The 26,197-nt window shown below is 38.8% G+C and overlaps 1 protein-coding gene across 2 annotated transcripts in view; it reads left to right on the plus strand.

Moving 5' to 3' along the window:
• The window catches only part of LOC139410690 (ankyrin repeat domain-containing protein 13A-like), a 35,476-nt gene that overhangs the window by 1,347 nt on the left and 7,932 nt on the right, over nucleotides 1-26,197 (plus strand). For both annotated transcript variants that reach the window (XM_071156099.1, XM_071156100.1), the window contains exons 2-7: nucleotides 10,714-10,849; nucleotides 21,203-21,327; nucleotides 21,438-21,483; nucleotides 21,579-21,722; nucleotides 21,863-22,052; nucleotides 24,209-24,275. In XM_071156099.1, coding sequence (XP_071012200.1) covers nucleotides 10,714-10,849; nucleotides 21,203-21,327; nucleotides 21,438-21,483; nucleotides 21,579-21,722; nucleotides 21,863-22,052; nucleotides 24,209-24,275 — 708 coding nt within the window. The remainder of the gene's footprint in view (nucleotides 1-10,713; nucleotides 10,850-21,202; nucleotides 21,328-21,437; nucleotides 21,484-21,578; nucleotides 21,723-21,862; nucleotides 22,053-24,208; nucleotides 24,276-26,197) is intronic.

The raw sequence follows: 26,197 nt of genomic DNA on the forward strand, positions 1-26,197 counted from the left end.
TGCAACAATGATCGAGATGATACACGTGTATTTTAACATAACTAACTAGTCAGCCTTCTAGCGAATACTTTGCATGGGCTATTAACTGGTGTTCGACACGACACCAGGGGTGTGTTCATTAGTCGCAGACCGTTGCCGGAAACCGTTTAATTTAGGATCCAAAGATTATGGAAATACTGACAATACTGAAATACTAACAATCGGAGTCGTTGTCCATAAAGCGGAACGGTGGGCTGTCTGTCTCTCCTTTATTTGGATTAGTGGATACATCTCATTATTGTAATCTGTTTTTGAATATTCGATGGGGTTGTTGACGTCAACTGCCTGTATTGAATGGAGAGAGATGCTATGGCTACAGGGAGCTACCGGCTTCCTTAAAGCAAGGTGTAATATCTTTGATTCCCGACGCTAATAAGGATAGTCTTTATATAGACAACTGGAGGCCCATAGCTTTTCAATAATGATGAAAAATGATTTGTATTTGCTAAGAGGATGAAACAAGGCTTATATCATATAATTGATGAAGAACAATCTGGTTTTATCTGATCGACACATTAGTCATAACATCAGGTTGATCTTAGATATGATTGACCATAATGACCTCATCCTTGATGATAGTTTTCTTATGTTTGTTGATTTTTATAAAGCCTTTGACACTGTAGAACATGAGTTTATGTTCAAAGCAATAACTTTTTTGCGGTTTGTTAACTTTTTTTTAAAGCACTCCCAACTTTATATAGTGCTTGTACTAGCTCTGTGAAATTAGCTCACGGGACATCCCGTGGCATTAGGCAGGGCTGCTCAAATTAGTCAATTTTTTTTATTGGTTACTCAAATTATGGCTCTTCATATCAAGAAAGGGACTTTTCAAGGTGTTTCAGCACTTGGCAAGGAATTTAAACTATGTCAACTGGCTGATGATACCACCATATTTTCGAGAGACAGGAATGAGGTTTCTAAAGCAGTTTCCTGTATTGAAGACTTTTCCATAGTTTCAGGTTTGAAAATTAATATCAATAAATCAGTCTTATTTCCACTCAAGGACTGTGTTTTACAGGAAGTATATGGTATCCCAATTAAAGATAAGGTGACTTATCTTGTAATTGTTGTATGCAAGGATGAAAAACAAAGGAGTGAATTAAACTTTAACCCCATTATTGAGAAAACAAAGAAGAAATTGAACCTCTGGATAATGAGAGATATGTCATTATATGGTCGGGTTTTATTGTCCAAAGCTAAAGGTTAACGGTTTATGTCTTGTTATCACTTGACTTACCCCCTAAAATTGTGAAGGACTGAGAAGATTGTTTTATAATTTTATTTGGAGGAACAAGCCTCACTATCTACGGAAAGATATTCTCAGTATTACCCAAGAACAAGGAGGTCTTGAGGTTTTATATTTCAATACTCTAAATAATACTTTTAAAATAAATTGGAATCTGAAGTATATTAAGAACCAGAACAGTATTTGGAATGTTTTCCCTAAGTATTTATTTGACTCTGTTGTTGGTTTAGAATTTCTGTTTTGGTGTAATTTTGATGTTGATAAAATCCCAGTAAAATTGGCCAAATTCCATAAGGAGACACTTTTAGCTTGGATGTTAGCATATAAACATAGTTATTCCCCTCACAGATACTTTCTATGGAACAACAATGATATACGATTTAAAAACAAGTCATTTTTTTCTAAACTGGTTTGAGAATACAATTATTTTGGTTGGTCAGTTACTGAATGAGGATGGATATCTACTCTCATATGGGGAATTTCTTGATAAGTTTGGAATTCCAATAACCCCAAAATAATATGCATTTGTTTTTAATGCAATTCCAAGGGGTGTTGTATTTTATTTTATTTTTCATTCCTCTGTGTTTGATGTAAGTAACAGATTTACATTCAAATATATTCATTTTCAATATTAACATCCTCAAAGGTAAATGTAGTAATAAACAGATTAGGAATATTGTTTGTGATACTACAATTCCCTCAGCAAGATTTTTTGGTTGAATGTCTATGGTGATATACAATGGGGGAAAGCATGGAAAATTGCTAACAAATATTGTATCAGTAACAAGGTAAAGGATGTTTCATTTATAATATTACATAGAATTTATCCTGTGGAACATGTTTTAGAAAGATTCAAGCTGAATATTGACTATAATTGTGATTTCTGTGGAATGGAGAAGGAGACCATTTTTCATTTGTTTTTTTGCCTGTATTTATAGTATAATTTTTGTGATTGACATATAGAACTTTCTTACAAAGAAAACAGGACCAGTTATTAAATTTAATGGTTTTGATATAATTTACTTCAAAAATTCTGACATTGATAAAGCATGATGATGATGATTCATTCAACTGCTAATAATATTAGGTCCGTTTCATATTCACAAATGCAAATGGTCTATTTCAAAACGTAACTTTTTTCACTTTATAAATGTATTTAAACAATATGGCACTAGTCAACTAAAATGAAAAACAAAAAGGCAATTCTGACCTGTTGTATTTTTAATGAATATGATTTGTTTGTTTAGGATTCCTGGCAATGTAAATAGTTTATGTATGCTTGTTTGCATGTGACTATTTCTCTTTTGTTAATAACAAATAATAAATGAATGAAAAGCTATGCTGATACATGATGCTATAAATATGCATAGCCATCTCGAGACAACTCCGCTAGTGTTTTTTCTAAAATTTGCCAGGATGTCATGTGTCCCACTTTTTATTTAACCCTTATTTAACTAGGCATGTCAGTTAAGAACAAATTGTTATCTACAATGATGGCCTAGCCCGGCCAAACCCTCCCCTGGACGACCCTGGGCCAATTGTGCGCCATGGAGTGGCCCACTGGCTTAGACCGCTGCGCCACTCGGTCCCACTTATATCGGTACAGTCGTAAAAACATAATCATTACGAAACTTCTATTAGATCAAATAAACATCACATAGCAATTAAACCATCATTTTTTTGTTGACCAAATTCGACACTCTCTCATTGACAAAACGTATTGCTTGGATGGCAAAAGAATGGAAAAAAAGCCACCTGCTGGAAGGAGAGAGATTTTCTGTCAAGTTGGTCCTTTCTTTTCCTCTTCCTCTCCCGGTGTAATCATAACACCAAAAACGTACAAAACATTTATATTGGACAGGTTTAGCAAAGAGGGCGGGACCTACCAGAATGTGTCCAATATAAACACTTGTTTTTGTTGCTTGGGGTAATGATTACGCCCCAGAACTTGTCCAATAGTAGGCAGGGCAAACCCAATTTTGTGATCTCGGGTCTACACTGAACAAAAATTTGAAAGCAATATGTAAAGTGTTGGTCCCATGTTTCATTAGCTGTTCCATATGCACAAAAGTCTTCTTTCTCTTAATTTGTTATCCCTCTTAGTGAGCATTGCCAAAATAATCCATCCACCTGACAGCTGTGTCATATCAAGAAGCTGATTAAACAGCATGATTTTTACACATCTTGTTCTGGGGACAATAAAAGGTCACTCTAAAATGTGCAGTTTTGTCACACAACACAATGCCTGCCACATATGTCTCAAGTTTTGAGGGAGTGTGCAATTGGCATGCTGACTGCAGCCAAATCCACCAGAGCTGTTGCCAAATAAATGAATGTAAATTCAGTAAAATCTTTGAAATTGTTCACTGTTCACCAAAATAAATAACTAGCAGCATGTTTTTAGACTCATTCAGTAGTTTTGACCTGATTTAAGTACAATACAATTGGAAATTAATGTTAAAAGTTCAATTTATATTCCTAAAATGTAATAAAAAATGTATGCCGTCTCTGCTTCCTGTTGACAAGACATTTGGATAAATAGCCCAATGTCAACTGTTTTAAAGTGCCCAAGTTAATGACTAATATGCAGAAACAGTTTGTTTTAAATATTGAAAACCTAAACATAAAATGTACTATCTACACATATAGTGCCTTCAGAAAGTATTCATATCCCTTGACTTATTACACATTTTGTTGTTACAACCTGAATTCAAAATGGATTAAATCAACAAACAAAAAAATTCACCTGTTATATAATACACAATACCCCATAATGTCAAAGTGAAAACTTGTTTTTAGACATTTTTGCAAATGTATTGAAAATTAATTGCAAAAATAACTCATCTTCATAAGTATTCATATCCTGAGTCAATGCATGTTAAAATCACCTTTGGCAGCGATTACAGCGGTGAGTCTTTTGGGGTAAGTCTCCAAAAACTTTGCACACCTGGATTGTACAATATTTGCCCATTATTCTTCAAAAAATGATTCCAGTTCTGTCAAGTTGGTTTTTTATCATTGCAAGACATTCTCTTTCAAGTCTTGCCATAGATTTTCATGCAGATTTAAGTCAAAACTGTAACTCGGCCACTTAGGAACATTCACTGTCTTCTTGGTAAGCAACTCCAGTGTAGATTTGGCCTTGTGTTTTAGGCAATTGTCCTGCTGAAAGGACTTGCCCAGTGTCTGGTGGAAAGCAGACTGAAACAATTTTATCCTGGAAAAACTCCCCAGTCCTTAACTATTACAAGCATACCCATAACATGATGCACTATGCTTGAAAATATGGAGAGTGGTACTCAGTAATGTGTTGTGTTGTATTAGATATGACCCAAACATAACACTTTGTATTCGGGACAAAAAGTTAATTGCTTTGCAAGATTTTTTAGCATTATTAACTTGCCTTGCTCCAAACAGGATAAATATTTTTGAAATATTCTGTACAGGCTTCCTTCTTTTCGCTCTGTCAATTAAGGTTAGTATTGTGGAGTAACTACAATTTTGTTGATCCATCCTCAGTTTTCTCCTATCACAGCCATTAACTTATGTACAGTACCAGTCAACAGTTTGGATACACCTTCTAATTCAAAGGTTTTTCTTAATTTTTAATATTTCCTACATTATAGAATAATAGTGAAGACATCAACACTATGAAATAACACATATGGAATCATGTAGTAACCAAATAAGTGTTAAACAAATCTAAATATATTTTATATTTTTCAAGGTAGCCACCCTTCCTTGATGACAGCTTTACACAATCTTGAAATTCTCTCAACCAGCTTCACCTGGAATGATTTTTCAACAGTGTTGAAGGAGTTCCCACATATGCTGAGCAATTGTTGGCTGCTTTTCCTTCACTCTGCGGTCCAACTCATCCCTAACCATCTCAATTGGGTTGAGGTTGGGTGATTGTGGAGGCCAGGTCATCTGATGCAGCACTCCATCACTCTCCTTCTTCGTCAAATAGCCCTTACACAGCCTGGAGGTGTGTTGGGTCATTAACCTGTTGAAAAACAAATGATAGTTCCACTAAACGCATACCAGATGGGATGGCTTATCGCTGCAGAATGCTGTGGTAGCCATGCTTGTTAAGTGTGCCTTGAATTCTAAATAAAGCACTGACAGTGTCACCAGCAAAGCACCCCAACACCATCACACCTCCTCCTCCATGCTTCACGGTGGGAACCACACATGCAGATATCATCTGTTCACCTTCTCTGCGTCTCACTAAGACACTGCGGTTGGAATCAAAAATGTCAAATTTGGACTAATGTCCATTGCCCGTGTTTCTTGGCCCAAGCAATTCTCTTCTTATTGGTGTCCTTTAGTAGTGGTTTCTTTTCAACAATTCAACCATGAAGGCCTGATTCACACAGTCTCTTCTGAACAGTTGATGTTGAGATCTGTCTGTTGCTTGAACTCTGTGAATCATTCATTTGGGCTGCAATTTCTGAGGTTGGTAACTCAAATTTATCCTATGCAGCAGAGGTAACTCAGGGTCTTTCCTGTGGTGGTCCTCATGAGAGCCAGTTTCATCATAGAGCTTGATGGTTTTTGCGACTGCACTTGAAGAAACTTTGAAAGTTCTTGGAATGTTCCGGATTGACTGACCTTCATGTCTTAAAGTAATGATGGACTACTTAAAGTAATGTTGTTTCTCTTTGCTTTTTTGAGCTGTTCTTGCCATAATATGGACTTGGTATTTTACCAAATAGGGCTATCTTCTGTGTACCACCCCTACCTAGTCACAACATAACTGATTGGCTCGAACTCATTAAAAAGGAAAGAAATTCCACAAATTAACTTTTAACAAGGCACACCTGTTAATTGAAATGCATTCCAGGTGACTACCTCGTGAAGCTGGTTGAGAGAATGCCAATAATGTGCAAAGCTTTCATCAAGGCAAAGGGTGGCTACTTTGAAGAATCTCAAATTTAAAATATAACACTTTTTTTTAGTTACTACATGTTTCCATATGTGTTATTTCATAGTTTTGCTGTCTTCACTATTATTCTAGAATATAGAAAATAGTACAAATAAAGGAAAAACCCTTAAGTGAGTAGGCGTGTCAAAACTTTTGACTGATACTGTAACTGTTTTAAAGTCCCCATTGGTCTCATGGTGAAATCCCTGAGTGTGTCCTTTCTCCCTGGCAACTGAGTTGGGAAGTATGCCTGTAACTTTTTAGTGGCTGGGTTTTATTGATCCGCCATCCAAAGTCTATTTAATAACTTCACCATGCTCAAAGGGATATTCAGTGTCTGCTTTTTTTATTTTAACCCATCTACCAATATGTGCCCTGCTTTGCGAGCCATTGGCAAACCTCCCTAGTCATTGTGGTTGAATCTGTGTTTGAAATTCACTGCTCGACTGAGAGACCTTACAGGTAATTGTGTGTGTGAGGTACAGAGTTGAGGTAGTCATTCAAAAATCATGTTAAACACTATTATTGCACACAGAGTGAGTCCATGCAATGTAATATGTGACTTGTTAAGCACAATTTTACTCCAGAACTTATTTAGGTTTGCCATAACAAAAGGGTTGCATACTTATTGACTGAAGACATTTCAGATTTTTATTTTTAATTCATTTGTAGTAATAAAAAAAACATAATTCCACTTTGACATTATATGGTGTTGTGTGTGTGTAGGCCAGTGACCAAAAATCTGAATATAACCCATTTTTAAATTTGGGCTATTTTTTTAAAAGTTACGCCGACAGCGTCTTTGCGTTTTGGTACACCAGAATTACATTCATTTTCAATTAAACGTTGCGTTTGCCTTGCAGCATTGCATTGCAGAGGCAGTTGCAGTGCGTTCGGTGTTGTGCATACAGATGGACTGTGTACAGCTGCAGTGATTGGTTAGCTGCTCAGATAGCTGATATTTAAAGTTAGTGAGGGAAATGTAAGTGTCCAGCTTCAGCGATTTTTGCAATTCGTTCCAGTCACTCGCAGCAGAGAACTGGAAGGAAAGGCGGCCAAAGGAGGTGCTGGCTTTGGGGACGACCAGTGAGATATACCTGCTGGAGCGCGTGCAACGGGTGGGTGTTGTTATCGTGACCAGTGAGCTGAGGTAAGGCGGAGCTTTACCTAGCATAGACTTATAGATGACATGGAGCCAGTGAGTCTGGCGACGAATATGTAGCGAGGACCAGCCGACTAGAGCATACAGTTCGCAGTGGTGGGTGGTATAAGGGGCTTTGGTAACAAAATGGATGACATTGTGATAGACTGCATCCAGTTTGCTGAGTAGAGTATTGGAAGTTATTTTGTAGATGACATCGCTGAAGTCGAGGATCGGTAGGATAGTCAGTTTTACTAGGGTAAGTTTGGCGGCGTGAGTGAAGGAGGCTTTGTTGCGAAATAGAAAGCTGATTCTAGATTTGATTTTGGATTGGAGATGTTTGATATGAGTCTGGAAAGAGAGTTTACAGTCTAGCCAGACACCTAGGTATTTGTAGTTGTCCACATATTCTATGTCAGAACCGTCCAGAGTAAAATAACTATTTTATGATTTTGAAGTTTAAAAAATTGTGAAGTTTTCCTTTAAGTGACAGTTGGACTGTCAAATCTGTGTATTGGTGTGTGGCCAGCGACTTTTATAGACCACTTTCTGTGTTTGCAAACATTGCCGCACAGGGGCGATGCTCGCAAGTTGGTGGCAGAGCACTGGGGAGTTCTTATAGAATGGCAGCAAAAAAAGCCTCTTTGCATGTTGCTTTTGAGTGCATTTCACACATTTTGGATTAAAATAGGATTTTAAGGCTTGATATAATGTAATATAATGTCTGTCATCGCAAATCAACTGCATTATACTAAAAAAAAACACTTCAGCTTCAACCAGTAAAATGCTACAGCCTATGTCAATGAGCGTTAGCATTCTAGCTAACAATGGCGGCATCCAAAATAGTTATTTTGCTAGATCACAACCTAGTATAATCAAAACATAGTTGTAAGCATATGAGAACCCAAAATACACTACTGTTCAGAAGTTTGGGGTCACTTAGAAATGTCCTTGTTTTTGAAAGAAAGGCAAAAAGAATTGTCCAATAAAATGATGTTTCTTGGCAATTTCTCACATGGAATAGCCTTCATTTCTCAGAACAAGAACAGACTGACGAGTTTCAGAAGAAAGTCCTTTGTTTCTGGCCATTTTGAGCCTCTAATTGAACCCACAAATGCTGATGCTCCAGATACTCAACTAGTCTAAAGAAGGCCAGTTTTATTGCTTATTTAACAGCACAACAGTTTCAGCTGTGCTAACATAATTGCAAAAGACCTCTGTACTCCTATGTAGATATTCCATAAACAAATCAGCCGTTTCCAGCTTACAATAGTCATTTACAACATTAACAATGTCTACACTGTATTTCTGATCAATTTGATGTTATTTTAGTGGACAAAAAAGGTGCTTTTCTTTTAAAAACAAGGACATTTCTAAGTGGCCCCAAACTTTTGAACGGTAGTGTAGTTATTTTGTTTAGAAGTAATAAAATCGTAAATCTAGGTTATGTTGAATGGGCGCAGATGGCGATGGCTTTCTTACTGCAGCCAAGAGTCTGTGCGTGACGTCAGTGTGTTGTATACTGGAAAGAGGTCCATAAAGAGTCCGCCCCGAATTGTCCGTGCCATTTGAGAGTTAGAACCCATAGTTAATTTTCTATTTCTATTATTTTTGGGAAGTATAGAAATAGTGCACATAGAATATATATACCCCTTGCTAGACTTGCTTTCAATGAGTGACAGATCTATAACTAATTTTTCTATGTGAATTTGGTGGGTCGCCCAAAAAGTTACATATTGCAGCTAATGGTAGACTCAGCGAAATGATGTTAGCAAGAGAACCACAAATATCGAGATGAGTGAAATGCAAGACTTAGCTCTCACAGTCACATGGTATCTGTGCATGTGCAAGGGATCACATCACGCTGTTCACAGCAAGGTAGGCAGGGCCCAAAAACGACAGAGAATTTGAGCCTTATGTTTCAATGCTCTTAGTTGTTGCGGAAATTGACCCACTATGCTGTTTACTTTCTGCATTTATGTCATAACACGGAGTCCTTTAACCTTTAAGCACTCGATCTTATGTCACCTTGATGAGTAATTCCTCTAAATGTTTAAACCGGACACTCTAGACTAAAGCCTCCGTAGTGTCTGTGCAGCAACTTGAATGTTTGACGTCCCTACCAATAGAAACTCTCGATTTCATTGCAAAATATTTTCCATTTGGAGTAGAGATACGCATTTTTAAATGATTTCAGTATTCAAATAATATGATTTTTTTTTCGGATAACCGGATAGTTGAAATACTTGGGGTAAACTTCAATGGAGACTTGCTCACACAACTCGAGAGATGGAGTCAGTGCGCTGGTGGGGGAGGGGCGAGAGAGGAGCAGGGGCCTGTGTTTGACAGCACGAGAGAAAGTAGCCAAACTGACTCGCTACTTAGACAAACTTGTTGCTGCCATAGATTAGATTATCTATCATACCATCAGGTAGTGCCTGTCTTGACTGCATCAAATAATTTGTAAAGAAGCTAGTTAACTACAGTAGCCAGCTAAGTTAGCCAGCTAGCTAAAATAATAAAGCTAATTGAGACTATTTTGCTGCGCTCCCCAGTCCTTGTCCACAACAACTCAATCAGTGGAGGCTGGTGGGAAGAGCTATAGGATGACAGGAATGTAGTGGTATCAAACATATGGAAATCACATGTTTGAATCAGTTCCGCCTATCCCATTCCAGCTATTACAATGAGCCCATCCTTCAATTGCTCCTCCCACCAGCCTCCACTGAACTCCATTCATATGAAACAACAGTCTATCTGTTGGTTGATCATTGTAGCCTAGGCTCACTTATAAAATGGTCATAACGCTGTTTTATTAAAATGTTGAATGTAATGGTCTATCGCTGTAAGCTGTGTAGCTATATCACATAGATCATTTAATTTTAGACAAATCCTTTAAAAAATATATATTATAGGCCTTTATTTTCTCAAAATGAATACTCTTCCAAGTAATCAAATATTAATATCCATTCAGATATTCCAATAAGCGTGCCCATCCCTAGTTTAAACAATTTCCATTGCAAAACATTTTGCTACCGACTAATGAATACACCCCAGGTACCCACTGATTCTTGAAGAATAGAAATACCTCAAGCTTATAACTGTCTTTCCCTATCATAACCCAAATATATGGTGGTTTTACTCCATTGGAATTTTTTATTTTTGTTGCCAGTTGAGTCTTTAACAGGCATTATATCTATAGCTTCCAGCATAGAATTAGGAATGAGAAAGCTAGCTAATAATTTTTAAAGGATCTCTATGGCTTCCAGTGTGTATGATGTCGATCTGATGTGCAATTCTCTTTAGGTAGCTAGGCTATTTGTTTTTGAAGGCATTGCAGTGTTTGTTTCTTTCTTTCAGAATGACATTGAGGCTGTGGATCCCAGGGGAAGGACACCACTCCACTTGGCTGTGTCGCTGGGACACCTGGAGTCAGTGAGAGTGCTTCTAAGACATGGCGCAGAAGTTACCAAAGAGAACACCAATAATTGGACAGGTTAGGCTGTTCTCCATCACAAGCTACAATTGTCCAAATGTAATTGTGTATTATTAATATTATGAATTCTGCACGCTATTTACATTTCCTTTAGAAAGTTTTCACACACCTTGACTTTGTCAACATTTTGTTGTGTTACAGCCTAAATTTAAAATGGATTAAATTTAGATTTGTGTCACTGACCTACACACAATACCCTATAATGTCTAAATGGAATTATATTTTTAGACATTTAAAAAAAAAAAAAAAATGAATATTTGAAACATACAATATACTTGCACTGAAGCCGCTCAATAACTACATCATACCAGTCATCCAACAGATTCCCATTCAGAGTGACACACTGAAGCATCCAGGGTCAATGCCCTGCTCAAGGGCATGTTGACCGATCTACCACCAGGCCAAGAAACGTGAACTCGAACCCTCCAAGATCCACTGACCTGGTCTTGGAGTAATTGACTGACCCAGTCTCTCCAGATCTTCTAACAGTACTATTTCTAGGGTCAATTTTAGATCAAAGCTATGCATTTTCAGCCAGACCAGAAACAGGCTACCTGTGGGCAATACCAAAATAAATGGTCTATTGATTCTGTATCCTCACACCAAAATCTGCAAGAATTCTATATAATAATTTTAGCTGAAAATCACTAAGTCTTGAATCTTGCGTTTTTATATATCAACTCATCAACATGTAAGCGTAAGGGGCCTCCAGTTTTTTAGATAGACTGGGTCTTTATATTTTCCATCTGGGTCTTGTTTTAATAATAGATAAATCAGACCTTCCTGCTGAGTACCTTACAGACTACCATTTCTATAGGAGAAGTTAAAACAGTCTAACAATGGAGCTTTTAGTATATCAAAAAATACTAGTATATCAAGCCCTGGGGTTTTTCCAGACTGAAAGGATTTAATAGCCTCAAAGTTCTTCCTCTCTAATTTGGCCTTCGCACAGATCTTTCTGTACATTTGTTAATTTTCCATTTTTTTAATATTATTTGGAAAGAATTCCTTACCATAATCTTCATTCGGTGAGAAAGGATGAGATGGAAAGAGAACATCTGCCTAAAATAATTATCTTCCTCTTTTAAAATATCATTCAGAGAATCATAGATGACTCCGTCTTCAGTAACGAGTTTCTGCAAATTCTTTTTGCGTTCCTGTATTGGAGATTCAGGAAGAATTTTGCATTTATCTCCATATTCCATCCAGTTTGGTTAATTTTTGTAATAGATTACATTAGATCGTTCTTGAATAAGTTCCTCAAGTTATTTTTGTTTTTCCTCTAACTTATTTTGTATCTCTGTAATATTATTTTTATTGCTATCTACCTGTACTATTAGTTTATGAATTTCCCTCCCTCTTTAGCCAGAAACTGCTTGTTTATTATTGATGAATATTCAATTGAATGACCCCTGAAGGTACATTTAAAGGTATCCCAAACAATAAGGGGATTTGCTGAACCTATATTATACTGGAAAAATTCAGTTATAAATTATTTTGTCTTAGTTAAAAATAAGTTGTCCTCCAGTAAACTTTGATTCAATTTTCAATATCCCCGTCCATTTGGAAAATCTATAAGAGTTATGTGAATGCCAATTAGATGATGAGCCGATCACATTCTGTCTCCTATTAAAACTTTTTTAACCTTTGATGCATGAGAGAAGAGACAAGAAAGTAGTCCAGATGACTAGCTTGATTAAGTCTCCTCCATGTATATCTCAATAGGTCAGATTTTTTTGTCTCCAAATATCCACTATTTCTAATGTGTTCATAATATTTGTGATTTCCTTAAAACCTCTTAGTGATCCCATCCCGCGCCAATCCCGTTAATCCAGCCACAGTGTCAGATTTCAAAAAGGCTTTACGGTGAAAGCAAACCATGCTATTATCTGAGGATAGCACCCCATCAAACATACACATGAAAATCTTAATTCAACCCGCCAGGCACAACACAAAAGTCAGAAATAACATATAATGCATGCCTTACCTTTGAAGATCTTCTTCTGTTGGCACTCCAATATGTCCATTAAACATCACAAATGGTCCTTTTGTTCGATAAATTCTGCCGTTATATATCCAAAATGTCTATTTATTTGGCGCGTATGATTCAGAAAATACACCGGTTCCAACTCCCGCAACATGACTACATATTATCTAATTATTTACCTGTTAACCTGTTGGATCTCTAGGGGCGCTATTTCATTTTTGGATAAAAAACGTTCCCGTTTTAAGCGCAATATTTTGTCACGAAAAGATGCTCGACTATGCATATTCTTGACAGTTTTTGAAAGAAAACACTCTGAAGTTTCAGAATCTGCAAAGATATTGTCTGTAAGTGCCCCAGAACTCATTCTACAGGCGAAACCAAGATGATGCGTCAACCAGGAAATTAGCAGAATTTCTGAAGCTCTGTTTTCCATTGTCTCCTTATATGGCTGTGATTGCGCAAGGAATGAGCCTACACTTTCTGTCGTTCCCCCAAGGTCTTAGCAGCATTGTGACGTATTTGTAGGCATATCATTGGAAGATTGACCATAAGAGACTACATTTTCCAAGTGTCCGCCTGGTGTCCTGCGTGGAATTCGGTGCGCAATTGCCAGCTGCTTGTACTTTTCCATTTGATTGAGGGGAGAAACCATGCTTCCAAGAACAATATATCAATGAAGAGATATGTGAAAAACACCTTGAGGATTGATTCTAAACAACGTTTGCCATGTTTTCAGTCGATATTATGGAGTTAATTTGGAAAAAAGTTCGCGTTTTGAGGACTGAATTTTCGGGTTTTTTTGGTAGCCAAATGTGATGTATAAAACGGAGCTATTTCTAATACACAAAGAATCTTTTTGGAAAAACTGAGCATCTGCTATCTAACTGAGAGTATCCTCATTGAAAACATCAGAAGTTCTTCAAAGGTAAATGATTTTATTTGAAGGCTTTTATGTTTTTGTTGAAATGTTGCGTGCTGGATGCTAACGCTAACGCTAAATGCTACGCTAGCTAGCTACTTTTACACAAATTATTGTTTTCCTATGGTTGAGAAGCATATTTTGAAAATCTGAGATGACAGTGTTGTTTACAAAAGGCTAAGCTTGAGAGATGGCATATTTATTTCATTTCATTTGCGATTTTCATGAATAGTTAACGTTGCGTTATGGTAATGAGCTTGAGTCTGTATTCCTGATACCGGATCCGGGATGGGGAGATCAGAGAGGTTAACTTGATCCAAACATTTCAAACAACTTTCCTAATCCAACTTTAGGTATTTTTAAACGTAAGTAATCGATCAAATTTAAGACGGAATAAACTGTGTTCAATACCGGAGGAAAACAAAGTGGAGCGTGCTTTCAGGTCGTACGCCTCAACCACAACAGTACACTTCACCTGACCCTCGTTCTGGACAGCCCTACTTCTTCATTTCTCAAAGGAAAAACATCAACCAATTTCTAAAGACTGTTGACATCTTGTGGAAGTGATAGGAACTGCAAGCAACTGCCTTAGAATTCTAGATTTCCATTGAAAACCCATTGAAAAGAGAGTGACCCAAAAAAAAGATTCCTGGATGGTTTGTCCTCGGATTTTCGCTTGCAAAATAAGTTCTGTTATACTCACAGACATCATTCAAACAGTTTTAGAAACTTCAGAGTGTTTTCTATCCAAATCTACTAATAATATGCATATCCTAGTTTCTGGGCCTGAGTAGCAGGCAGTTTACTTTGGGCATCCGGATGGGGAAATAGTGCCCCCTAGCCTTAAGAAGTTTAAGGGCACGGTGATGATAGTTTGTAGAGTGATGACCTTTACGGTCCATTGAGGTACTTAACACTGTGTTATAGTCTCCTACCATAATGATTAGATCATTTGTTGCCTGTAAGTTCAATAAATTGTTATAAATGTTTTCGAAGAAGTGTGGATCATCCTGATTTGGACCATATAGATTAATGAGAGAGATCTCTTTTTTGTCCACTTTCATATTCAAAAGGATCCACCTTCCTTGCGAATCATTCCTGACTATTTACACATTCAGATCAACATTTTTGTTAATGAATATCATCACACCCTTCGAGTTCATTTGTCCATGACAGAAAATTATTTCACCACCCCATTCCTTTTTCCACGCTACTTCATCTAAGGATGTAGAGTGAGTTTCCTGTAAACAGTATGTGTCATATTCCTTTTCTTTTAGCCATGTAAAGACTGATCTTCTTTTTTTATAATCTGCTAAACCATTACAATTATAACTGACTATACTTATTTCACCCCTTACCATAACTAGATACTATTCTCAGTCTAAATGGACCATAATTAGTTATTGTAAAGTTACTGCCATCAGAGGTATTATGAAGGTTAAACTAGAGCTTTCAAATATCTGATATTTAGAATTCAAGAAATAGGTTCTAGCTATATTTGTTTTATTCCCTTGCCTGTTTGTCTGTGAGCCAATGCCACAGATGTTAGGAAATTGAGACAAGATATTATGTGTGTAGCCAATCTGAGTAGGTTGAAGTGTATGATATTGGATGTGATCTAGTGAGAGTGTATACGATGTCTGTATAAGAGTAAGACCATAATGTGTGATGCCCAAGTAAATAATAACTCAATTTGCATAATAATAACTCAATTTGCCAATTTGCATGGTTGAGTGTCTGTGTGTAACATGTAGTGCATATAGCCTTAATATTCATAATGATAATTGTAATCCATATCGTATCACAATCATAGTTACATCATAATTACCTTTAACATAATTGAAAAAACATCCCAGCATTTCCATAGCAATTGACGTTTTACGTGATCATGAAAGAGACCTTGCATTACTCTAGAGATGGCCTCACTGCAGTACAGATGTATTCCATACAATATGTTATTATTCCCCAATGCTCCTATTCTGATATCTTCCCCTTGCTTGTTGTAAACATATAGAAACTTGTAGACAAATACATAAAAAAGATAGACAAACAATAAACATGTTAAATGATCAAACAGTTCTCGACAATAGAGTGAGAGAAGAGAGCGAGATTAGGTGTGTGTATAAGTCCGTATGTGTAAGCAAGCATGTAATTGAGTGTGTGTGTTCATATCCACTTCATAATGTTCAGATATTTTTACAGTTCCCATACCTTCTTTTCGTAACCTGAAGTCCCTGTAGAATTTAGTACAGCCATGGTGTTATGGAGCTGTCCCGGAATAGCTGTCCATCTACAAAGAGTTTGTCCACAATATTAAAGGCACTCCTACCATCCTCCCTTTGTTGTCTTTGTACCGGATACAGTCTCTTACGACGTCCGTTTATCTCCCTTGGAAATTGGTAATTGAGACTGAATTTGGTCCCTTTAAGCTCCCTTCCCCTGCTTTTGATCAGCTCCTTTTGTTGGTAGTGTTCAAATTTTCCCAGCCGTAAAGGCTAACCGCGTTGTGGAATCCTTAGCAACAAAACTTTAGTTCGGATTAAAATCGATTTAATGAAAATGTTTTAATATTAACAACAAAGTGTACAATGTTCTGTTGCGCGCTCTAATGACGTATCTCATTTTTACTAATTAATGAAAAGCTGAAATGTCTTGAGTCAATAAATATTAAACCCCTTTCTTATGGCAAGCCTAAATTAGTTCAGTAGTAAACATGTCCTTAACAAGTCACTTGATAAGTTGCATGGACTCACTCTATGTGCAATAATAGTGTTTAACTTGATTTTTGAATGACTACCTCAAATCTGTACCCCACACATACAATGATCTGTAAGGTGTGGTGGTTCATTTCTTTACTATCAAATGAGGAGAGACAAACTTATCACACAAGTCAGAGTTATACTTAAACTGAATCTTTTATTCACTTATTAATAAGCGAGAAGGTCAATACAACGGACACATATAAAGTGAATCGATTGAGTGCTCTACGATAATGATGGCTGGTCGACGATACAAGATCAAATGATTTGTTGAGAGCCCCGAGACAAAAGTACAAAGGTATTTTATAGCCAAGATACACCCCTTTCAACCTACCTACATGAAGAACAACAGATATATAGAATGAGTCACAAGGTTAAGATGTGTATGAAAGATGCCTGTAATACATAGCAGACAGTATCTGCTGTGTCAACAGTTTTCATTGTATCGTGAACCAGTATCTGTCCCTCCGACTCCATACTGGAACCATCTCTCCCTGGTACGGTATAGAACAGAAACATTAACTCATGCTCTGGAATGCTCTTTAGGTTTTATCACTCAAAAGACATTGTAAATCTCCTGTCAGTGTTATCTCCCAGAGTCCCATCCTCAGTAGAACACACACACAATAGTTAAGAATACTCTATTCTGTTGCATAAAACAACCATTTGATGCAGTAAAAGGATTATAACATAGTCTTGCAATTTTGCTCTCACAAAGGTCCCTCAGTCGGGTAGTGAATTTCAAACACAGATTCAACCACAAAGGTCCCTCAGTCGGGTAGTGAATTTCAAACACAGATTCAACCACAAAGGTCCCTCAGTCGGGTAGTGAATTTCAAACACAGATTCAACCACAAAGGTCCCTCAGTCGGGTAGTGAATTTCAAACACAGATTCAACCACAAAGGTCCCTCAGTCGGGTAGTGAATTTCAAACACAGATTCAACCACAAAGGTCCCTCAGTCGAGTAGTGAATTTCAAACACAGATTCAACCACAAAGGTCCCTCAGTCGGGTAGTGAATTTCAAACACAGATTCAACCACAAAGGTCCCTCAGTCGGGTAGTGAATTTCAAACACAGATTCAACCACAAAGGTCCCTCAGTCGGGTAGTGAATTTCAAACACAGATTCAACCACAAAGGTCCCTCAGTCGGGTAGTGAATTTCAAACACAGATTCAACCACAAAGGTCCCTCAGTCGGGTAGTGAATTTCAAACACAGATTCAACCACAAAGGTCCCTCAGTCGGGTAGTGAATTTCAAACACAGATTCAACCACAAAGGTCCCTCAGTCGGGTAGTGAATTTCAAACACAGATTCAACCACAAAGGTCCCTCAGTCGGGTAGTGAATTTCAAACACAGATTCAACCACAACGGTCCCTCAGTCGGGTAGTGAATTTCAAACACAGATTCAACCACAAAGGTCCCTCAGTCGAGTAGTGAATTTCAAACACAGATTCAACCACAAAGGTCCCTCAGTCGGGTAGTGAATTTCAAACACAGATTCAACCACAAAGGTCCCTCAGTCGGGTAGTGAATTTCAAACACAGATTCAACCACAAAGGTCCCTCAGTCGGGTAGTGAATTTCAAACACAGATTCAACCACAAAGGTCCCTCAGTCGGGTAGTGAATTTCAAACACAGATTCAACCACAAAGGTCCCTCAGTCGGGTAGTGAATTTCAAACACAGATTCAACCACAAAGGTCCCTCAGTCGAGTAGTGAATTTCAAACACAGATTCAACCACAAAGGTCCCTCAGTCGAGTAGTGAATTTCAAACACAGATTCAACCACAAAGGTCCCTCAGTCGGGTAGTGAATTTCAAACACAGATTCAACCACAAAGGTCCCTCAGTCGGGTAGTGAATTTCAAACACAGATTCAACCACAAAGGTCCCTCAGTCGGGTAGTGAATTTCAAACACAGATTCAACCACAAAGGTCCCTCAGTCGGGTAGTGAATTTCAAACACAGATTCAACCACAAAGGTCCCTCAGTCGAGTAGTGAATTTCAAACACAGATTCAACCACAAAGGTCCCTCAGTCGGGTAGTGAATTTCAAACACAGATTCAACCACAAAGGTCCCTCAGTCGGGTAGTGAATTTCAAACACAGATTCAACCACAAAGGTCCCTCAGTCGGGTAGTGAATTTCAAACACAGATTCAACCACAAAGGTCCCTCAGTCGAGTAGTGAATTTCAAACACAGATTCAACCACAAAGGTCCCTCAGTCGGGTAGTGAATTTCAAACACAGATTCAACCACAAAGGTCCCTCAGTCGGGTAGTGAATTTCAAACACAGATTCAACCACAAAGGTCCCTCAGTCGGGTAGTGAATTTCAAACACAGATTCAACCACAAAGGTCCCTCAGTCGGGTAGTGAATTTCAAACACAGATTCAACCACAAAGGTCCCTCAGTCGGGTAGTGAATTTCAAACACAGATTCAACCACAAAGGTCCCTCAGTCGGGTAGTGAATTTCAAACACAGATTCAACCACAAAGGCAAGGGGGGCTTTCTAGTGCCTCGCAAAGAAGGATACCTATTGGTAGATAGGTTTAAAAAAAAACAAAGAAAACAGACATTGAATATCCCTTTGAGCATGGTGAAGTTATTAATTACACTTTGGATGGTTTATCAATACACCCATTCACTACAAAGATACAGGCGTGATTCCTAACTCCGCTGCCAGAGAGGAATGAAACCGCTCTGGGATTTCACAGAGGCCAATGACTTTAAAACAGTTAGAGTTTAATGGCTATGATAGGAGTATCAACAACATTGTAGTTACTCAATAATACTAACCTAAATGACAGAGTGAAAAAAAGGAAGCCTATAGAGATTTTTTTAAAATAATAATGTGCAAATATTGTACAATCGAGGTGTATTTGTATTTATTGTGGGTCCCCATTAGCCAAGGGCTACTCTTCCTGAGGTCCAGCAAAATGTAAAACATTTCATTACATTTCACAACACATTAAGTGTGGGCCCTCAGGCCACTACTCTACTACCACTACTCTACAACACAAAATCCATGTGTACGTCTGTGTATAGTGCGTATGCTATTGTGTGTGCGTGTGTGTGTGTCTTTCACAGTCTCCGCTGTTCCAGAAGGCATATTTTTTTTAATCTGTTTTTTAAATCTCATTTTACTGCTTGCATGAGTTACTTTATGTGGAATAGAGTTCCATGTAGTCATGGCTCTATGTGGTACTGTGCACCTCCCATAGTCTGTTCTGGACTTGAGGATTGTGAAGAGACCTCTGGTGGCATGTCTTGTGGTGTATGCATGGGTGTCTGAGCTGTGGGCTAGTAGTTTGAACAGACAGCTCAGTGCATTCAATATGTCAATACTTCTCACAAATACAAGTAGTGATTAAGTCAATCTCTCCTCTACTTTGAGCCAGGAGAGATTGACATACATATAATTTATGTTAGCGCTCCGTGTACATTTAAGGGTCCGCCGTGCTGCCCTGTTCTGGGCCAATTGTCATTTTCTTAAGTCCCTCTTTGTGGCATCTGACCACACAATTAGACTGTAGTCCAGGTCCAGGCCTGTAGGACCTGCCTTGTTGATAGCGTTGTTAAGAAGATAGAGCAGCGCTTTATTAAGGACAGACCTCTCCCCATTTTAGTTACTGTTGTATCATCATGTTTTGACCAGGACAGTTTACAATCCAGGGTTACTCCAAGTAGTTTAATTGCCTCAACTTGCTCAATTTCTACATTATTCATTACAATATTTAGTTGAGGATTAATGAATGATTTGTCCGAAATACAATGTTTTTAGTTTTTGAAAAATTTAGGATTTATTTATTTATTGCCATCCATCCTGAAACTGACTGTAGCTCTTTTAAGTGATTTCACTTGCTGTGGTAGCTGACGTATATAGTGTTGTGTCATCAGCATACATGGACAGACAGGCTTTACTCCGTGCTAGTGGCAGGTCATTAGTAAAGATTGAAAAAAAGTAGACAGCTTCCCTAGGGAATGCCTGACTCTACCTGGATTATGTTAGAGAAGCTTCCATTAAAGAACCTCTATGTTATGTTAGACAGGTAACTCTCGATCCAAAATATAGCAGGGAATGTAAAGCCATAACACCTATGTTTTTCCAGCAGCAGATTATGATTGATCATATCAAAAGCCGCACTGATGTCACACAAAAAAGCTCCCACAATATTTTTTATTATAAATTTCTCTCAGCCAATCAGTAATTTGTGTAAGTGTCATACATGTTGAATGCCCTTCCCCATAAAGGGTGCTAAAAATCCTCTGTTATTAATTTGTTTACTGTGAAATAGCATTGTATCTGGTCAAACACAGTTTACTAAGGGTTGGTAATAGTCCGATTGGTCGGCTTTTTGAACCTGTAAAGGGTTCTTTGCTATTCTTGGGTAGCGGAATGACTTGCTTCCCTCCAGGCCTGAGGGCACACACTTTCCTATAGGCTTAGATTGAAGAGATGGCGAATAGGAGTGGCAATATCGTCCGCTATCATCCTCAGTAAATTTTCGTCTAAGTTGTCAGACCCAGGTGGCTTGTCATTGTTGATAGACAACAATAATTATTTCACCTCTTCCACACTCACTTGGCCAAAACAATTATTTGTTTTGAATACATTTGTCATCACAGAAGTGTGGTATATGTTTAAATTAACTTCTCATCATAAACATGTTTGTGTGTAGTGCTGCAGGAGGCGGTCAGCACTGGCGACCCAGAGATGGTTCAGCTTGTGCTCCAGAGGAGAGACTACCTCAAAGCCTCTACAGCCCTGGGAGGAGTACCTGAGCTTCTGAGCAAGATCCGTGAGGTGTTCTCTCTCTCTCTCTGTTTGCTCCCCTCTCTGAAATGTTTTTCACTCATGCATTCAAATAAAAAAATGTAAAGCTGTAAACTCATGCCTCTTTCCAATCCCCCCAGTCCCCAGATTTCTACATGGAAATTAAATGGGAGTTCACAAGTTGGAGTAAGTTCTAGTTGATAACCCCCCCCCCATTTGAATGTGCCATGTGTGGATGTTTGAGACTTTGTTGTTTATGTCGCTTTCCCATCTGTTCCCAGTCCCCCTCGTATCCCGGGTTTGTCCCAGTGATGTGTGTCGGATCTGGAAGAGCGGAGCCAGCCTACGAGTGGACGCCACCCTGCTGGGCTTCGAGAACATGACTTGGATCAGAGGTCGTCGGAGCTACATCTTCAGAGGAGATGGTGAGTCCCCTTTTCCCTGAGTAAGGCTTTCCCACAACAGCGTTCTACTGACCACTGTTTCAGCAGGCCGTCTCATCTTTTACCTCGTCTTTTACTCTGTTGGCGTATGTTTCACAGTGTGTGCTTGTGCCCATTGGCAGATACCTGGACTGAGTTGTTGGAGGTGAACCATGACGAAGAGGTGGTGGACACGGACCGCTTTGACATCTCCCGGGAGATAGAGGATGTAACACTGAACTCCATGCAACCTGCCGAACAGGAAGTGGCCAAGCGGCTAACCACGCCCATCGTCAACACTTTCCTGGACACCAGGCACATTGCTTTTGAGAGGTAAGATCCAAACCATACTACACTTATCTTGTTTTTCTAATGTGTCATATTCAGTTGAGGTCGGTAGTTTACATACACTTAGGTTGGAGTCATTAAAACCCGTTTTTCAACCACTCCACAAATTTCTTGTTAACCTTTCTAGGGTAGAGGTGGAACGGTAGCGTCCCGCATACAAACACATGAAAATCATATTTCAACCAGGCAGGTGCGACACAAAAGTCAGAAATAGCGATAGAAAAAATGCCTTACCTTTGATGATCTTTTTCTGTTGGCACTCCAAAAGGTCTCAGTTACATCACAAATGGTCCTTTTGTTCGATAATGTCCTCCTTTATATCCATAAAAACTCACTTTAGCTGGCACCCTCCATCAAAATGCATACAAAATGAATCCCAAACATTACTAATAAACTTTTCCAAACAAGTCAAACAACGATGATAATCAAACCTTAGGTATCCTAATATGCAAATAAACTATAAAATTTAAGACGGAGAATCGTTATTGTCTTTACCGGAGAAAAATACCAAAGAACGCGCTCTCATTCACACGCTTGGAAACACTATAGCCAAAATGGAAGCCACCTAGAAAAACTACAATTTTTGGGTCATTTTTCCAAAAACCAGCCTGAAACTCTTTCTAAAGACTGTTGACATCTAGTGGAAGCCCTAGGAACTGCAATCTGGGAGGACTTGGCCTTATAATTAAAGTAATAGCCATTGAAAAAAGTGGGGGGGGGGTTGTCCTCAGGGTTTAATCTACCAATTATATGCATATCCTAGCTTCTGGGCTTGAGTAACAGGCAGTTTACTTTGGGCACGCTTTTCATCCGGATGTCAAAATACTGCCCCCTACCCCAGAGAGGTTTAACAAACTATAGTTTTGGCAAGTCGGTTAAGACATCTACTTTGTGCATAACACAAGTCATTTTTCCAACAATTGTTTACAGACAGATTATTTAACTTATAATTCACTGTATTACAATTCCAGTGGGTCAGAAGTTGACATACACTAAGTTGGCTGTGCCTCTAAACAGCTTGGAAAATTCCAGAAAGGATGTCATTGCTTTAGAAGCTTCTGATAGGCAAATTGACATCATTTGAGTCAATTGGAGGTGTCAATTGTAGACCTCCACAAGTCTGGTTCATCCTTGGGAGCAATTTCCAAACGCCTAAAGGTACCACGTTCATCTGTACAAACAATAGTACACAAGTATAAACACCATGGGACCACGCAGCCGTCATACCACTCAGGAAGGAGACGCATTCTGTCTCCTAGAGAAGAATGTACTTTGGTGCGAAAAGTGCAAATCAATCCCAGAACAACAGTAAAGGACCTTGGGAAGATGCTGGAGGAAACAGGTACAAAATGCTATATCCACAGTAAAACAAGTCCTATATCGACTTAACCTGAAAGGCCACTCAGAATGGAAGAAGTCACTGCTCCAAAACCGCCATAAAAAAAGCCAGGCTACGGTTTGCAACTCCACATGGGGACAAAGATCGTACTTTTTGGAGAAATGTCCTCTGGTCTGATGAAACAAAAATATAACTGTTTGGCCATAATGACCATTGTTATGTTTGTAAGAAAAAGGGGGAGGCTTGCAAGCCGAAGAACACCATCCCAACCATGAAGCACGGGGGTGGCAGCATAATTTTGAGCTCTGACCTCAATCTCATAGAAGATGTGTGGGTGGAAATGAAAAAGTGTGTGCGAGCAAGGAGGCCTACAAGCCTGACTCAGTTACACCAGCTCTGTCAGTAGGAATGGGACAAAATTCACCCAACTTATTGTGGGAAGCTTGTGGAAGGCTACCCAAGTTAAACAATTTAAAGGCAATTTAAAGGCATTGCTACCAAATACTAATTGAGTGTATGTAAACTTCTGACCCACTGGGAATGTGATGAAAGAAATAAAAGCTGAAATTAATTAATCTCTCTACTATTATTCTGACATTTTTTAAATAAAGTGGTGATCCTAACTGACCTAAGACAGGGAATTTTTACTAGGATTAAATATCAGGAATTGGGAAAAACTGAGTTTAAGTGTATTTGGCTAAGGTGTATGTAAACTTTCGACTTCAACTGTAAGTCTTCGTTGAAGGACAAGTAAACTTGTACAGGGTTTTATAGTAACAGGACTACAAATTGTTTTCCACAGAAATAAGTCTGGGATTTGGGGTTGGAGGAGTGACAAAACGGAAGTTGTCAGTGGTTTCGAGGCTAAGGTTTGTGCATTTATTATAACATTCTTGCCCTGTTAATGTTTAATTATTTTGTTGCTTGTCTAGGTTTACTGACCTTACACAAGTTCCTTTCTTTAAAGCTGCAATGAAATCAAATCAAACTATTTGTCACGTGCCGAATACAACAAGTGTAGACTTTAACGTGAAATGCTTACTTACAAGCCCTTAACCAACAGTGCAGTTCAAGAAGAGTTAAATTATTTACCAAATAGACTAAAATAAAAAGTAATAATAAAAAGTAACACAATAAGAAAAACAATAACGAGGCTATGTACAGGGGGCACCGGTACCGAGTCAGTGTGCGGGTGTATCGGTTAGTTTAGGTAATTTGTACATGTAGGTGGGTGTGAAGTGACTATGCATAGATAATGAACAGCGAGAGTAGCAGGAGTGTACAAAAGGGAGGGGTGTCAATGTAAATTGTCCAGTGGGATTTTTATTAATTGTTCAGCAGTCTTATGGCTTAGGGGTAGAAGCTGTTGAGGAGCCTTTTTGTCCTAGACTTGGCGCTCCGGTACCACTTGCCGTGCGGTAGCAGAGAAAACAGTGTAACTTGGGTGACTGGAGTCTCTGACAATTTTATGGGCTTTCCTCTAACACCGCCTATTATATAGGTCCTGGATGGCAGGAAGCTTGGCCCCAGTGATGTACTGGGCTGTTCGCACTACCCTCTGTAGTGCTTTACGGTCAGATGCCGAGCAGTTGCCATACCAGGCGGTGATGCAACCAGACAGGATGGTCTCGATGGTGCAGCTGTTGAACCTTTTGAGGATCTGGGATCCCATGACAAATCTTTTCAGTCTCCTGAGGGGGAGAAGGTTTTGTTGTACCCTCTTCATGATTGTCTTGGTATGTTTGGACCATGATAACTCGTTGGTGATGTGGACATCAAGGAACTTGAAACTCTTGACCCACTCCACTACAGCCCTGTCGATGTTAATGGCGGCCTGTTCGGCCCGCCTTTTCCTGTAGTACACGATCAGCTCCTTTGTCCTGCTCACATTGAGGGAGAGGTTGTTGTCCTGGCACCACACTGTCAGTTCTCTGACCTCCTCCATATAGGGCCATCTCATCTTTGTCGGTGATCAGGCCTTCCACTGTTGTGTCATCAGCAAACTTAATGATGGTGTTGGAGTCGTGTTTGGCCACACAGTCGTGGGTGAACAGGGAATACAGGAGGGGATTAAGTACACACCCCTGAGGGGCCCCAGTGTTAAGGATCAGTGTGGCAGATGTGTTGTTGCCTATTCTTACCACCTGGGGGCAGCCCATCAGGAAGTCCAGGATCCAGATGCAGAGGGAGGTGTTTAGTCCAAGAGTCCTTAGCTTAGTGATGAGCTTCGTGGGCACTATGGTGTTGAACGCTGAGCTGTAGTCAATGAACAGCATTCTCACATAGGTGTTCCTTTTTTCCAGGTGAGAAAGGGCAGTGTGGAGTGCGATTGGGATTGCATCATCTGTGGATCTGTTGGGGCGGTATGCGAATTGGAGTGGGTCTAGGATGTCCGGGAGGATGCTGTTGATCAGCAGTAGAAACAATAACAAAGCATACTCCCCACCCCTGTTTTGGTAAAAGGCTGAGGGATGGTGCTGGAGAAATGTAGCCGGATCTCATATTCATAGACCAAGCTATAGATGTGTTGGACTGACCATCCATGATATCAAAATTATAGTTTTAACCATGTTTTGGGGCTATATAGTGTTTGTTTACATATAAACATTTGTGTAAAACAAGCTTATACTTTGGGTTCTGATGGGGTATGACAGTTGAACTACGCTCATTAGTCATTTTAAAGTTATATTCTTCAAGAATCAATGGGTACATATCATTAATTTTACAAATCCCAAAATTGATGTAGCAAATGCTGATTGCCCCTTTAATTTGACAATATCTATAGTAGATT

This window comes from Oncorhynchus clarkii, chromosome 6 (assembly GCF_045791955.1).
Source record: "Oncorhynchus clarkii lewisi isolate Uvic-CL-2024 chromosome 6, UVic_Ocla_1.0, whole genome shotgun sequence".
Classification (NCBI taxonomy): Eukaryota; Metazoa; Chordata; class Actinopteri; order Salmoniformes; family Salmonidae; genus Oncorhynchus; species Oncorhynchus clarkii.